At 39.2% G+C, this 16,336-nt stretch overlaps 1 protein-coding gene and 1 non-coding gene across 7 annotated transcripts in view; both read right to left on the reverse strand.

Moving 5' to 3' along the window:
- Nucleotides 1-16,336, reverse strand: part of FRYL (FRY like transcription coactivator) — a 290,359-nt gene that overhangs the window by 46,147 nt on the left and 227,876 nt on the right. For all 6 annotated transcript variants that reach the window (XR_010751659.1, XM_066386291.1, XM_066386290.1 and 3 more), the window contains 11 exons: nucleotides 15,112-15,196; nucleotides 14,337-14,449; nucleotides 13,240-13,390; nucleotides 12,453-12,556; nucleotides 10,630-10,815; nucleotides 8,720-8,924; nucleotides 8,190-8,311; nucleotides 7,216-7,406; nucleotides 5,839-5,933; nucleotides 4,041-4,648; nucleotides 3,673-3,770 (listed from right to left, as the gene is read on the reverse strand). Coding sequence is in view for 5 of the 6 variants with exons in the window: in XM_066386291.1 (XP_066242388.1) it covers nucleotides 3,673-3,770; nucleotides 4,041-4,648; nucleotides 5,839-5,933; nucleotides 7,216-7,406; nucleotides 8,190-8,311; nucleotides 8,720-8,924; nucleotides 10,630-10,815; nucleotides 12,453-12,556; nucleotides 13,240-13,390; nucleotides 14,337-14,449; nucleotides 15,112-15,196 (1,958 nt within the window). In the remaining variant the exon portion in view is untranslated. The remainder of the gene's footprint in view (nucleotides 1-3,672; nucleotides 3,771-4,040; nucleotides 4,649-5,838; nucleotides 5,934-7,215; nucleotides 7,407-8,189; nucleotides 8,312-8,719; nucleotides 8,925-10,629; nucleotides 10,816-12,452; nucleotides 12,557-13,239; nucleotides 13,391-14,336; nucleotides 14,450-15,111; nucleotides 15,197-16,336) is intronic.
- Nucleotides 9,320-9,482, reverse strand: LOC136407182 (U1 spliceosomal RNA). Its single transcript, XR_010751791.1, has one exon. It is a non-coding gene; the product is annotated as a U1 spliceosomal RNA (small nuclear RNA).

Below are 16,336 nucleotides of genomic sequence, written 5' to 3' on the forward strand. Positions count from 1 at the left end.
TAGGTTGGTATTTATTTGGATTTCAAAATAAAAAAATTATCATACTATTAAAAATCACATAATTTTACCACTTCATGACAATTGGTTATTCTTCAGGAAAAATTTTTATAGTTTAAAGAATCTTTCCTGAAGAATAAGACAGTACTATGTAATTCTTATATTCTTAAAGTTTTTTTTCCTTAAGAATAATTATTTCAAACCTATTTTTTAAAAAGAAAAAAAGGTGTTTGGAATATATGCCATGTAATTTTATAATAAACTAAATGCTTTAAATTTACTTTGGAATTTTTGAATTACCAAGTTAAATTTGATCCCAAAATAGTGTCTTATTATGAATTTTTTAGCATACTATTTCTGCCATAATGAATAGCTACAAAGGACAATATTTGTCCTAAGTGTTGCCTCATTTTGAAATTCTATGCTCTCCAAAGGCACAAACAGTAAAAGCAGATATTTGCATAATGAGGAAGCACATAATGGCAGAAAATTACTCTTAACAGTTTGAGAGAATAATTAAGAAATCAATTTAATTCACATCCTGCAGGTTGCTGAAAGCACGCAGATAGGACCTCTGTGTGCTTCTCAACGGGAAGAAAACAGACTTAAAAAAACAATTTATGACTCATGGAAAGCATATGTTGTATTTCTTAAGAACAAAAAGGATATTTGGAATTTCCCGTTCTTCGCCTTAAGTTAAGACAGAGAAGGCTTGACACCCAAGGGGCTTCCACACCCTTCAGGCCGGACGCCAGCGATGCCCCTCACCACCCAGCGTGGAGGAGGAAGTTCCCACACACTTCAGCGAGTCCTCTTGAACGGGTCCACTACTTATTCAGGGAATTTATGCTTTTTATATTCTTGAAATCCCAAAGTAAGCCATTAGCCTTCCCCCCTAATATTTTCTTTCTAACCCCTCATAAAGAAAAGAAGGAACCCTTGTTTATTTTTTCCTAATGTGTCATTAGAGTATTAAAATGAAATTATTTTAATTATTTATTTTATATCACCTTTAGACCTCATTAATGCAAATATGTTTGTTAGGTTTTTTTTTTAAGGCAAATAATCATTTCTAAAACCGAAGTATGTTTTTATTATTAACAATAATAATGGCTCTTCTTTTTAAATATATGCTTTTAAAGTAATCATGTTAAGGATCTCTCCTTATTTTATTTAGTTTATTTAGAAATTAAAAATGGAATCAACAAAAAATGGAAATCAACAGCATTACTTTAATAAATAGTTTCTTTTCATTTATTAAATATCATCTTGGCCTGACTAGGGAATGGATAGAGCGTTGACCTGGGATACTGAGGTCTCAGGTTCAAAACCCCAAGGTCGCTGGCTTGCTTTAGCATGGGCTCAACTTGATCACAGGATCATTGAAATGATCCCATGGTGGCTGGCTTGGGTCCAAAGATTGCTGGCTTGAGCAAGGGGTCAGTGGCTCAGCTGGAGCCCCCTGCCCCCAGTCAAGGCACATATGAGAAAGCAATCAATGGACAACTAAAGTGCCACTTCTGTGAGTTGATGGTTCTCATCTCTTTCCCTTCCTGTCTCTCTTTTGCTAAAAAAAAAAATAATGAAAAGGTTCTTACTTACTGTCAATGTGATTAATTGGGTTGGTAGATAAATTAGCACTCACCCGTGTTGACATTTGGGCCACAAAGAGGTGGGAGCTTTATTTGGCTTTATGTGTGCCTGCTCCTTTCATTTCCTGCTGTGCTACTTGTTAACTGAATTTCTGCTTTTTAAAAAAATTGATTACATAAAAAGTTCTTTTGGAGGATTTTACTTGCTTGTGCTCTTCTGTTTCAACCTTCTCTGATTTTTCTCCAAGTACTAGATAGTTAACTTACTGATACTGCTATTCTCTCACCACCCCTAGTTCGCCTAATTTCCTATTGCATTTATTACTTATAAATTTATAAGATTCCTTCTTGTAATGTTTACATTTTTGGTCTGAAAAGCTTTATTTCCAAGACTGAAAGTAACCAAAAAATGAATAATAATAAAGAATTAAGTGCAAGCAGAAAGCAAGGTATTTGAGAGTTCTTTATTATTCTTGAGAGAAAATTATTATTATTACTATTATTATTATTTTAGGTGAGATGAGGGGAGATAGAGGGTAGACTCCTGCATGTGCCCTGACTGGGATCCATCCAGCAACCCCATCTTAGGCTGATGCTCAACCACCAAGCTATTTTTAGTGACTGAGGCCAATGCACTCAGACCAACCAAGGTATTCTCAGCGCCCAGAGAAAAGCTTGAACCAATCAAACCACTGGCTTCAGAAGGGGAAGAGAAAGAGAAAGGGAAGAGGAAGTGGGAGATAAGCAGATGGTTGCCTCTCCTATGTGCCCTGAATGGGAATCAAACCCAGAACGTCCATATGCTGGGCTGACACTCTATCCACTGAGCTACTTGGCCGGGGCCAAGAGAAAATTAATAAAAATATAAAATGCCAATCATATTCTTTTTTTTTTGACAGAGACACAGAGAGAGGGGGACAGATAGGAACAGACAGATAAGAAGGGAGAGAGATGAGAAGCATCAACTCTTCGTTGCAGCATCTTAGTTGTTTGTTGATTGCTTGTTCATTGATTGCTTTCTCATATGTGCCTAGACCAGAAGGCTACAGCAGAGTGAGTGACCTCTTGCTCAAGCCTGTGACCTTGGACTTCAAGCCAGCGACCTTTGGGTTCAAGCCAGCCACCATGGGGTCAAGCTGGTGAGCCTGCGCCCAAGCTGGATGAGCCTATGCTCAAGCCAACGACCTTGGGGTTTCAAACAAGGGTCCTCTGCATCCCAGTCTGACGCTCTATCTACTTTGCCACTGCCTGGTCAGGCTCAATCACATTCTCTTAAAATTAAGAGCTATAACACCTTTCAACAAATATTAATGGATGGTTTAAAAATAGCTACATTTCTATTTCAGAACTGTCCCATGGGATGGGAAGAGCCAAATAAGGGGAAAAAAATGAAAGGAGCGAAACGAGAAGATAAAGAAAGTATTAAAAGGAAAAAGAGAACTTTTAGAACCCCAAAATATTCTTCCTTCTTCCTCAAGGCCTTTGCACCTGCAATTTCTTCTACTCAAAAAACTTCTACCCTCCACCCTGCTCTGTTTCTTACCCAGGCATCCAACTTTGGTTCTTCCTATTCAGCCTTCAATGTCAGCTTAGAACGATTTCCTAGAGGAAGACTTTTGCTTTATGCGACCCTAGAGTACTCTGCCCTCTCAATGTGCTTACCAGACTCTAAGGTGACTGTCCACTTCCTCGATTTCATCCTCATTCTAAGGCCCACAAGGGTAATAAGTATTCCACCTATTTTATCACTGTATTTCCAGCACCTAACCCAGTGCTTGGTAAATATTTGCTAGTTAATTAATGAAAGAATTAGAAACTGACAAAGAGGTAGAGAATAAAGTAGGGAAATGAAATAGATCAAGACTCAGACTCAGAGGAGTGTTACTCTAATAAAGTAATTTTATTCATTGCCATTTAAGCAGTTGCAACTTAAAACATTATAACTCCTTTATATGCATAAAAAGAATAAAAATTTTGATGTAAAATTCACAAAGGAAGTGACAGTAAAAAAAAATTATCTATGAAGATTAAACTTCAGAAAATTTTCCCTGTAGTGTTATCTTTCAGCATAACATTTGCTTACCTTTGCTATTCGGCTAGCTGTTTCTTTGCAAAACTGAGTTGGGCTGTCAAAATGCTGGATTAAGTGAGGCAATAAGCAAAGGATGTTAAGAGGAAAGCCTATTAAAAAAAAAAGCAAACAATAACCAATTTTATCGCACATCATTTTAAAAGATAAAGGTATTTTTTTAACGGTTCACAAAAGCTATTTTCTTTTTATTTCTTGGCATACTTGACCTTCTAAATTTTTACCAAAGAATTTAAGCTATTTCACATACTAGAGAACTGTAACTGTAGAAAAGCAGAAATTAGTATATTTCCAAATAAATGATTAGCTCATATTTTACTACATTAAAAAGCAAAGAGTTGGAGCAATTCTATTAACATTACCTGACGTCTGGGAAGGGTCCACCAGGGAGTGTTTGGAGACAGCAATGAGCTTACTGAGGAGGTGCACGGTCATTTCCTGTGTAGATACTGAGGTAAAACCCTTAAGGAAGAGCTGCTGAAGGCCTGGAAAATTATTCCATTTCAATTTGCTCTGGACAGTTTCAATCTTCTCTCGACTCTCTGATTTATCCAAAGGCAAATGGATAAGCAGTTTATTCAGAAGCCGGAGGGCCAGGAGGTATTCATATTCATAATCTGATTCTAATAAAGATGCTGCTATCCAAAAAATGGTGGCCATCAAATTGGCAGGCTCAGTAGTGGACTGCACATCATATAACCCTTTCTCTCTCAGAGAGGAGAGGCTTCTAGTCCTTGCTAAACTACTGCTATGGTTTATCCGTCCGTCCATTATATCCAGTGTGTTACTCCGCCGCCGGTCACCTCTTCGGTCACCAATTAAACTTAATCTCAAAGAGTTACTTCTTGCATTACTGTTATATCCCAAATAACTGCTACTATTAATGGGACTTGTGCTTAGATTGAGTTGTCCAGTGCTTTTCCTGTTAGCTGCATACTTGTTTCCCATTATAGGATCATGATATGAGGTTCTTGAAAAAAGAAAAGGAAAGATGAATGTGTGCACAATCATTTCTTTTGCTACATTAATTTTACCTTTGAAATACTCTGAAAAGCAGTGACTGTTACCAGAGAAAAGAATTTTTAATTATATCTGAATTTACTTCATTAAATTTGAGTTCTTCCCTCCATATTAAAACAAGTTCAATAGCATCTTCTCTACTGTGACCAACTGCTTCCTCTGAGTTGGGGAAGGGGCGACATGAAGTGAAATCTGCTAGAGCAGAGGTCGGGAACCTTTTTGGCTGAGAGAGCCATGAACGCCACATATTTTAAAATGTAATTCCGTGAGAGCCATACACGACCTGTGTACGTTACACATTAGCCAATAAAAATTTGGTGTTGTTCCGGAGGACAGCTGTGATTGGCTCCAGCCACCCCCAACCATGAACATGAGTGATAGGAAATGAATGGATTGTAATACATGAGAATGTTTTATAGTTTTAACGTTATTATTTTTTTATTAAAGATTTGTCTGTGAGCCAGATGCAGCCATCAAAAGAGCCATATCTGGCTCGCGAGCCATAGGTTCCTGACCCCTGTGCTATGATAATCACGGTAACTTCACTCTGGGATTTAGCAAACATTATGTCCACAGCAGACCTCATCTGTCTTATTGCCAAACTGATGGTCCCAATAGTCCTACTTCTATCAATGCATACTCCTTCCAAAAGAACCAAGCCCAAAAGTGAATTTCTGATTTCTCCTCCCTCACGCCCAATAATCATCAACTGAAAAATCATTACAGAATGTTTTCTATATACACCAGTAGTATGTAAAATGTAAGGACTATTGGATAAAATCCACTGGGGAAGAGTGATATACAAATGAGTCTACTTATAGCCTGTTAACTGCTGTTACTGAACATCTGTGGAAGGTGTGAGTTCCGAGGGCCTGGCCTGCCGGGGAGGGGTGGGGGGGGGGGGTGCTCAGTATGGTGGGAGTGGAGCTTGTCAATGAAGCACCGCTCTGACCAGGACTTAAGAGGAACAGCACTTAGTTCTGTGACTTTTCACACATCATAACTGCCTGAGGCTCATTTTCCCATTGGCAATCCATGTGAAGTCTTTGGTATCATTCTCAATACCAGTATTAAAGTAATACAGTATCATAATTATACATATTTAGTCAAATCTACAGGTTGCCTGGTTTAAATTCTTACTGAGAAAGGGCAGAAAGAAGATCATAATGCTTCATGGTTTCAGCCAAAGTATCAATTGCAGATTCCAATGTGAGAAGAAGCTCAATCACAAATCCCTAGAAAGGAGGGTAGACTTTAATTAATCATGTTCTGGAAAAAAGAAATCGCAGTGGACTTCCTGATGAGATTTTAAAATAGTATAAACTCCACATTAACATTACAAAATGGTTAAACTCTTAAGCAACATGATCTTGCTGATTGATGAAAACCCATCAAATTAATGACACAAATTGATTATAATGGCACAAGTTACCCAAAATTGCTAACACTAGAAATCTGGAAGCCACCCTGTTTCTCTCACATCTAAATTGAATCTATCAACAAGTCTCGAAAATACTACTTTTACATGATCTTAAATCCGATCTCTTTTCTCTGTCCCCATATCTTTCCTTAATCTAAACTACCAACACTTCAGCTCTGATTCTCAAAACAGCCTCTGGCCTGACATGCCCTGGCTTTCACTCTTGCCCCTCTTAGGACTTTACCAAGCCCCCCAGAATGAGTTTCTGAAAAGCAAATCATATCCATCACCCTCCTTTCAAAACGTCTGAGTGGCTTTCCATCAGTTAAGAGTAAAACCCCGCCACTCGCCATGGTCTACTAGGCTTCACATGATCTGGACCTGCCTGCCTACCTCCTCAATCTCCTGCCTCTGGATATCCTCATCCAATATACTCGAGATGCTTGAAGGTCTTCAAAAAAGCTTGCTGCTTTTACCTCAGGGCCTTTGCACTTGTTAGTCTATTTCCCTCTGCCAGAAATAATCTTCCCCAGATTATCACAGAATTCATTTCTTAAGTATAGGTTTAAAAGTCACCTTCTCAGATGATCTGATAAAAAATTACTCCATTTCCCCACCACTCTTTAACCCATTACTCTATCTTTTTATTACCACAGCATTTACCACTAAGTAAAAGCCTTATTTCCCCAATAGAACGAGAGCTTCAGAATGTCAGGAACTTCATTGTATTCACTCACTACCGTATCCCCAGTGCCCAGATCAGCGTTAACAGAGACTGAAGTTCTCTATTGCAAATATTTCACTTTATCTTACAAAATAAAATTCAACATTCTACTTTACATTTAAATTTAACTTAGTTATTTTACCTTCTTACCCTAATGTCCAGGGCAGTGTGTGTGTGTGTGTGTGTGTGTGTGTAAAGATAAAGCTTTCTGGGAAAGGCACTAAAGTTTTGAATCGCTAAACTTTGTTAACATCTGACATTAATATTTCTATATGGCCATGACCTTGCCCTCCCTGCAATGGTCTGTATTTGGCAGCAGGTCCTTGACTACAAGTAGATGGTCAATAACTGCTGAACAAACTTAATGAACTACCTGTGCGTCTTCTCCTGGATCGCCTACAGTTTCCACGAGTCTGGAAAGAACATCAGAAAGCGTAGCTGCAGACAGAGGCTGCTTTAGGGCCCTGAAAATCTGAAAGGATCTCCCAGCATAGTGTCGCGAAGAACAAGAAAGTGCTGTCTGCAGAGCGACTTCACTAAGATGATGTTCCAAATGAATTCCTTCTGTGAACAGAAAGGAAGCGAGGAGATGGTTCTTGTCCAGAACGTAGGGGTTACAACCAGAGGCTAACCATTTACAGCCCAGTGCCTCGCACAGTGCCTGACACACCGGACAGGCACTCACAATTTGAGTCAATGCTTTTTCCCCCCGTTAAACTCCACTGGCATTTTAGATGAATGACTCCTCATTCTAATCTTCAGGGAAGTCATACTTGAGAACAGGGTTTCTCAATCTTGGCACTACTGACATGTTAGCCAGAGAATTCTTCGCTGCGAGGGCTGTCCTGTGCAGTATACAATGTCCAGCAGTATCCCTGGCCCCTACCCAACTACATACCAGTGACAACCACTTGTCCTTGCCCTGCAATTATGACAAAAATGTCTCCAGACATTACCGAATGTCCCGAGGGACAACACCACCTCTAGTTGAGAACACTACTTTAGAGATCTAGAAGCCTACAACTGTATAAAAAAGAATTTTTAAGTTTGTCACCTCTACATGTTCTTTAATGTAATTTTCTCATATTACACAACTATATTATAATTTTATGGTGCCATCATACATGAAACTAAGCATGCCAGTAGCTTCCTTATTTTTAATCAGTAACTTAACTTCCTTTCAAACAAAACAAATATGTTATCACTAATAAGTTAAAAAAGAAAACCTGTCTAAAACCTTTTATTTTAGACATACCAATTGTCAATTGTTTGCTAAACCTTATCACAAGGTTTGATATCACATTAAAATATCTTATGGAAAGTATTATCTCAAATATTGAAAGATACCTGAGCTTGACTGCTTAAAAACAGAAACCACGTGTTTCAAGAACGTAGTTAACTGCTCAGCGCTCTTTATGCTAGGATTCTTCGCAGAAACATCCTCATGGTTCCAAAGGGGCCCTCTTTTTCTGAAAACAAAGTACAGATGTCATTTCCTTGGTTTTTAACTTATATTAACAGTTTTACTCATACTGGCCTAAGATACACCTTTCCAATTAGAAAAGATAGTACCTGAATACATCAAATAGCATGTCCCAGTCACACAGCCTACTGTGACTGTTTATGGACATGCATATGTAATGAGCTGTAGCAAGTATGGGAAGATCCAGACACAGTTAAGGCCCTTCTTGGGTTTAACGGTGTGAACTCAAAAGAAGAAGTCTTTGGTGCACCATATTCTCATTAATATTGTACAATACAAGCCAGTGTATTTCCAGTCAATAGCACTTCAGAAAAAAATAGGGTTCCCTGTAGCTGACAAATTCAAGAACTTGACACGTGTATGTTGCCGGAATGGTAAGAGGTGCAACTACTACCTTGAGGTAATGAACTCCATGAGGGTTTTGACTTTTCCATCCTGCTCTACTGAGATGTCCACCTCGTTGAGGATAGTGGTGTGCAGATGGGAAATGGCCGCGCTGTTGTTTCCTAAGCTGATACTAGAAGAGGTAGAACTTGAGCTAAGCCCTGAGTCAGTCATAGGGGAGGGCTGGTAATCAGGTATAAAATCACTAACACCTGCTGAAAGAGAAAGGCAGTCATGAATACCAAACATAAGAGAATCTCACACAATATTTATTGAACTGTCATTCCTTACAGATTACACGGGACATGAGAAACCCAGTGTTCTTCTGTTGGAGCCTAGTAAGCACCGTTATTTCACAGCCTCGTATTAACTTTGTAGATTTAGATTTACTGTGCCGTCCTCTGCTGCCATCTGCTGAAGAGAAGTGGAAGTGGCAGTTTCCCAGTACTTCACTGGATTTTCTCAGCCAGTCACATTTCTGTGGTGTGAACTGGTTTTCAATTTCTTATGGAAAGGATGTTATACTTTCTAATTCATTTTACTTAAAGGGAGACTATTTTAAAGTCTATTTGTAACATTTAGATTATGAAAAGTATTAAATAATTTTTTTTTTGAGAGCGTGAACGCAGTCCCCCACTACCACAAATTATGCAGTTGAGTTTCCCACATTTGGGGAAATCGCAGGGGTCAGCACATCCGGAGTGCAATGGATAAGCCTCGCCCTGGGAAAACCACCTTCGTGATCATGGTATCTCCCCCTGCCAGGTAAGTATTAAATGATTTTAAAGTGTATTACTAATGCCCATCTTTAAAAAATGGCAAAAGGAACCTTAAAAACAAACATCTTGTAAATAAAGATGCTTTCAAAAAAACTTATTGACTTTAGAGAGAGAGGAATGGGCATAAAATGAGAGAGAGAGAGAGAGAAACATGGACTCATTCCACCCATTCATGCATTCATTGGTTGATTCTTATATGTGGCCCTGACCTGCTATCAAACCTGCAGCCGGGGTGTACTGGGGCAGTGCTCTAACCAACTGAGCTCCCCAACCAGAACTAAAGAGGCTTTAACATAAAAGGACAGGAAACATCATTCCATATTAATCATAGTTTTTTAAAAGACAAATAAATTGCCTAATAATTGCTGTTTCACTAAGTACAGGGTAGTAAGTAGATAATATGATTTTAACTTAAGTAATTTTATTCCAGTTTTCAAAAACAATTATTTTCTAGACCATCTAGTATTAATCTAAGGATACTGAGACATGGAATAAATAAGTTATGGCTATTAGGAAAGAAGTCAATGTAATTTGCAAAGTAAAAAACAGTTCATATCAACAGTGAATTAAATTTTGTATTAAAGTTTTATTAATTCAGACCTACTTCAAAATGGATGATTTTAAACTTAATATGTTTCAAAATGTATAACATTTTATTTATTTATTTATAGTTATTGACAGCATTTAATAAAGGTGTCTGAGTGGGAAATACAATAAAAATGTGTAACATTTTAAGTGCAATAAATATAATCGAGTAAAAATAAATTTAATGTCTTTCTTTGTCAATTTTTCAGATCTTGACATTAAAGGGAACTAATAAAGTTCAATATTTGTTTCATAACTAGTACTTAAAAAGTTAAGTATCCTTTCACGATATCTTCAACTTACATGTTCAGAACTTAAAATTCCTATGACAAAGACCCTTAGAGGCAATACAGACTCAAATACTCCTAATTCCTTCTTTTACTGGTCAATTAATAATGGTACTTATAAAAGGTAGAATAAAACAAAACAAAACAAAAAAAATAATGGTACTTAAAAAAATGTACTCCAATATTTCAACTTTTTTATTTTCTTTATTATATGATTCTAAACAATGAGGAGCAATTCCTCTTTCAAATGATATATTTAAAGCAAATACCTGTGAAAGTATAATCTAAGTGTGCAACTTGTTTGACTGTAAGCACCCTGGGCTCATTAAACTCCTTGTTCCTGAGTAGGACAGAAGCAACAGTTCGGATGTTACTGCTGGATCCCATCACTATTAGTAAGTGCAGAAGCAGGCGTTTACAATGTTCATAAACCTCAGGGTGGCAGTGGTCAAACCCTAAAGAGAATAGTAGAAATAATCATCAATAAAGAGAAATAATGAGTATTCTTGCTACCAAACATATATTTTAAAGAAACACAGAAATTATATAAAATATTTGGTAGAAGACGATCACTATATAAAGTTTTTTATTAGCTTATAGTTTTTGCATTTTTTCAATAGCATACTGTCCCATAGAACTGGGGAGAATCTAGGTAAGTTTTCAATGTCTTGTGTCTAAAAGAAATTAATTAGTCTTACATAACACTAGATGTACAAGAGGTTTTTGTTTTTTGTTTTTTGTATTTTTCTAAAGCTGGAAACGGGGAGACAGTCAGACAGACTCCCGCATGCGCCCGACCGGGATCCACCCGGCACGCCCACCAGGGGGCATCGCTCTGCTGCGACCAGAGCCACTCTAGCGCCTGAGGCAGAGGCCATGGAACCATCCCCAGCGCCCAGGCCATCTTTGCTCCAATGGAGCCTTGGCTGCAGGAGGGGAAGAGAGAGACAGAGAGGAAGGAGAGGGGGAGGGGTGGAGAAGCAGATGGGCACTTCTCCTGTGTGCCCTGGCGGGAATCGAACCCGCGACTCCTGCACGCCAGGCCGACGCTCTACCACTAAGCCAACCGGCCAAGGCCTAGATGTACATGAGTTTTTTTTTTTTTTTTTTTTTTTTTTGCATTTTTTTTTTTTTTTGCATTTTTCTGAAGCTGGAAACAGGGAGAGACAGTCAGACAGACTCCCGCATGCGCCCGACCGGGATCCACCCGGCACGCCCACCAGGGGGCGACGCTCTGCCCACCAGGGGGTGATGCTCTGCCCATCCTGGGCGTCGCCATGTTGCGACCAGAGCCACTCTAGCGCCTGAGGCAGAGGCCACAGAGCCACCCCCAGCGTCCGGGCCATCTTTGCTCCAATGGAGCCTCGGCTGCGGGAGGGGAAGAGAGAGACAGAGAGGAAAGCACGGCGGAGGGGTGGAGAAGCAAATGGGCGCTTCTCCTGTGTGCCCTGGCCGGGAATCGAACCCGGGTCCTCCGCACGCTAGGCCGACGCTCTACCGCTGAGCCAACTGGCCAGGGCTGTACATGAGTTTTTAAAAGGCAAACACTTTTGTGTGCCCTAGCACACAATAGGTCAGTAGATGCTTGAATAACAAAAGAATAAAGTAATACATATATAAATATGCATATCAGAAAAGTTAGGAGAAGATGGCTATCTTGACCTCCTTCAAGACACCAGTCCGACACCCATGAAGGAACTGCCGATGTGATGGATCTCACGTGTTGGCTGCAGAAGGCACAGTGCAATTTCAGCTGTAACAGTCAGACTGTCCAAAATCCAATTCTTTTGGGAAACACTTAGAACCCATTTCAATTTTTCATTTGCTACAGCCACAGGACTTCTTCTGCGACAGGGTCTGTGTATTTGTGTGTGCAGTGGAGGGACCACAGGTCAGGAATGGGGGGCTTGCCTGTGGTTAAAAGAAGCTAAGAACAACCGCCATTCGACCACAAGAATCACAGTTAAAAGTGTCATGGAAATGTCAGGGAAAAACAGAAACAAGCAGAGAGAAACTGTGTTGAAACCAGTTAAATGCCTTTCATTTAACACAAAAATATAAAATGAAGCAATTAGAATCAAATATTTGTTACCTATAAAAATTGCATGAAGAAGAAGATGGAGGTAGCTTCCCCATTCCACCTTCACACTATGGTCAATGATCAGATCAGTCAAAAGGATCACTGCTATGTTACACCTATAATATAAAAGCGCATTATTAACGCTTTACTAGAATAAACCTAGAGAAATTCGTATGTAAAATCACCGAAGACTTTAATATTGTATTTTATGGAAAAAATACAACCTCTCAAGAAAAACAGAAGAAAAGAAATACAGCCAAAGAAACTGTTAAGTAACACGTTTAGGAAAAAGTAAATAAATAACATCTGCTAAGGGCTCCTCGAAGTCAAGGGCCATATTTTACACTTTCTTCATCTGCAACCTTAAGACCTGGCACACTGCTTGCCACATAGTAGGTGTTCAATACACGTCTGGTGCACTAATGCATTTTGAAAGAATGCAGTCACTCTTTTACTGTGATTGTGTTCAGTAAAATTCAGTTTAACTCAATTCAAAATACTAGTGCCTACTACCACCAAGTCATATTTTTCAGATGTAGTAACTGGGTCCCAGAAAGGTCAAGTAACTATGCCAGACACCCAGAAAAGCAGCAGCACAATTAGGTTGAACAATATTAATTGTATACTGTTAGAATTCTGAGTTTTTTAGATTCCTTAAAACCTAGACACATTGATCTGATTTGTTGCAGTATCTAAAGAAAGAAGATTGCTTTAATTCCTGTTGTCAGATAGCATAAAGAAAGCTGAAAGTGTAAGCAGGATTTGGCTCGTATGAAATAGGAATGACGCTGTAGTCCACCTGTGAAGAGGTAATCCAGGTGATGACGTTTCAGGCAAGTAATCCACCAGTGGTGACCAGCAGCCTCCAGCTGGTGGGAAGGGCAGTGGCTCTCCTTGATTATGCTCCATCACTTTCAGTCGCCAATTAGAATAAAGTGGCATTGAGTCACCTATCAAAATAAAATGATCTCATTTTCTCCACCATCTATTTTCTGCCGATATAAAGCAAACTAGTAAGACACCAACTATTTATAGCATTGGAAACATAAAATAATTTCCCTCTATTTTGACATTTGTTTGCTAGGAAGACCTAGGTATAGATATTATCAAATTAAGCAAATCAGAGAGAGTTGTCAATTCAGGTTCCATCCTTTACATCAGAGTGAAACCGCATTAGCACTTCCTATGATTCTGCAATTGATGTCCAAGCCATGAAATCACCTCATAGGTGAAGCTGCCTTGTAACAAGGGCCTTCTGGTAAGTTACTCGATTCTCAAGTCCCTGAGATAGGGCCAACATAAACCCATCTTAAAAGGAAATCTGCTCTACCCTAGTAGGGCTGCAGGGTGTGGTTAAAAAAATGCCATCAGGAAATGTGAATTCTGTGTGACGTGGGTAAGTCACTTAACCTCTCTGGACCTCAGTTCCATCATGTGCAAAATGAGAAGATTGGACCAGATCATCCTCAGGGTCCCTTCTCAGACTAAGGCTGTGCTTCTCCTTGACCCCAGCTTACTGTTAGAGTGAACGTGGGTAGATGATTCACTTTGTAACTGCAAGGGAGAACTCTAATAAAACAAATCCATGAAGAAAGAGCAAACCTGTTTCAAAAAGCAGCTTGTTGCCCATGTCTCTGCCATGATACTTTTTGAGAAATAATTTTTAAGTTCCTTTTGATTTATCTATAGGGAACCTGGGCTTTTAAAACAAACTTCCCCACTTATACTGTTTTTTTAAAAATCAAGACATTTCAGATTATGTTGGAACACCACTAGTGGCAGTTAATACTCTTCTTAAAAACAATATATTGGCAAAACATATTAGCATTAATTAATAATACATCTCACCAATGTAGTTATAACAACAACAAAAAAAAAACATTTGGAATTTATTACTTTTTTCTTCTTCATAAGATCCTCCAGAGCTGCTACTGTATCGAGATTCTAGTCTGTGATGTTGACGATTTAAATGACTGTTTAGTCCACTGTAGATGTCTAGGTGCACATAGCTATGAGAATGATCATTGTGTTAGTCACAGTTCACGTTAAAACAGTATTTTACACTTTCTATGTTTAAAAAAGAACACAGTAAACAAAATATCAACAAAAGTTTACCATGCTACAGATTAATTTCCATCTTACAATTCAAAAGCCTAAGCTTTTAAGTCAATTATTTCTACTTGCAGATTTTTCTTAAATGGTTGTGATAATAATGTTCTGTTGAAACCTACTTTACATAAAACAAGCAGAATACATATCCATTTAGAAAAGTTAAAAAATGTAAGCAACACAAAAAGTGATGGACCGTATTCTACCAATTTATCCCTTAGGGCAGTGTTTTTCAACCACGGGTCCATGGACTGGTCTGCATTTATACAACATCAGGATGGTTCATTCTTTCGTGTACTGGCACAAAATTTCTGGTGGAATGGCACCAGTCTGTGAACCAGAGGTTAAAAACCACCGCCTCTGAGCATATAAAAGAGTGTAGCACATCAGCATTTTTAATGTTAAAATAGTCAATGTGAAAAATTTCCAAAATGAGAAGATATTCTTTAACTAGAATACTAACACAATAAAATATATATTCCAATGCAGAAATTATCATTTATTCTGATGACAATCAGCATCTGTCAAACTGAATGGCTGATGAAAACAGAGAAGTACTTACCTCTCTTCAATGTTCTCTTTTATGGGCTTAATATCGGGATTGCCGTCTGTGGGAGCTACCATTGTATTGCTACTGGAAGTAGTTCCTGTAATCGGACATAAAACAGCAGCTGTGCATTTAAAACCTTGGACAACTCGGTAAGAACAAAAGACATCAAATTATGGATGTCAAAACCTCCTTCAAATGAGAGCAAAGGAATTTTAAAAAAGAAGTGTACTTATAATGACCAAGAAGGAAGGGAGACAATAAAACAAAAGTTTGGATGCCGGAAAACAAAGGGACAAGAAGTAAATTAAGTATTAAGAAGGCTGAATCAGCCCTGGCCGGTTGGCTCAGTGGTAGAGCGTCGGCCTGGTGTGCAGAAGTCCCGGGTTCAATTCCCGGCCAGGGCACACAGGAGAAGCGCCCATCTGCTTCTCCACCTCTCCCCATCTCCTTCCTCTCTGTCTCTCTCTTCCCCTCCCGCAGCCGAGGCTTATTGGAGCCAAGATGGCCCGGGCGCTGGGGATGGCTCCTTGGCCTCTGCCCCAGGCACTGGAGTGGCTCTGGTCGCAACAGAGCGAAGCCCTGGAGGGGCAGAGCGTCGCCCCCTGGTAGGCGTGCTGGGTGGATCCCGGTCGGGCGCATGCGGGAGTCTGTCTGACTGTCTCTCCCCGTTTCTAGCTTCAGAAAAATACAAAAAAAAAAAAAAGAGAAGGCTGAATCCTAAGCTGGTAGTGGAGGAAACCAAGAAGATTCCATATCTATCCTGTTGAACCCTGAAAGGCTCCGAAATCAGTGGCATCAAGTACCTCGGGAAGCGGCGAGGGTGGTGGGGGGCCTAAAGTAGCAGGACTGGTTGAAAATCTATTTCTTTTCCTTTTAATTTAGAAATTAAATTTAATGGGGTAACACTGATCAATAAGAGCACATAGGTTTCAGGTAAATATCTCCATAGCATTTGACTGTTGATTGTACTGTGTGCCTATCACCCAACGTCAATTCATTTTGTCACCATATATTTGTTAATATCTACTTTATAAGTAGGTGGTCCCCAAGATCTATCCCCCTGACTTTTATAACTGGCAGCTATCTCTCTCTACTCCCAGAAGTCTTTTCTGATGAGACTAAGGAGACTTCTGAACTAGGGCACACCGTGTACAACGGAGGGAGGAAGTATTTCACTGAGGATAGGGCATTACATGAAAATATACATACTAAACTTTGAGACTGTACCCCTGTAATC

This window comes from Saccopteryx leptura, chromosome 5 (assembly GCF_036850995.1).
Source record: "Saccopteryx leptura isolate mSacLep1 chromosome 5, mSacLep1_pri_phased_curated, whole genome shotgun sequence".
Lineage (NCBI taxonomy): Eukaryota > Metazoa > Chordata > Mammalia > Chiroptera > Emballonuridae > Saccopteryx > Saccopteryx leptura.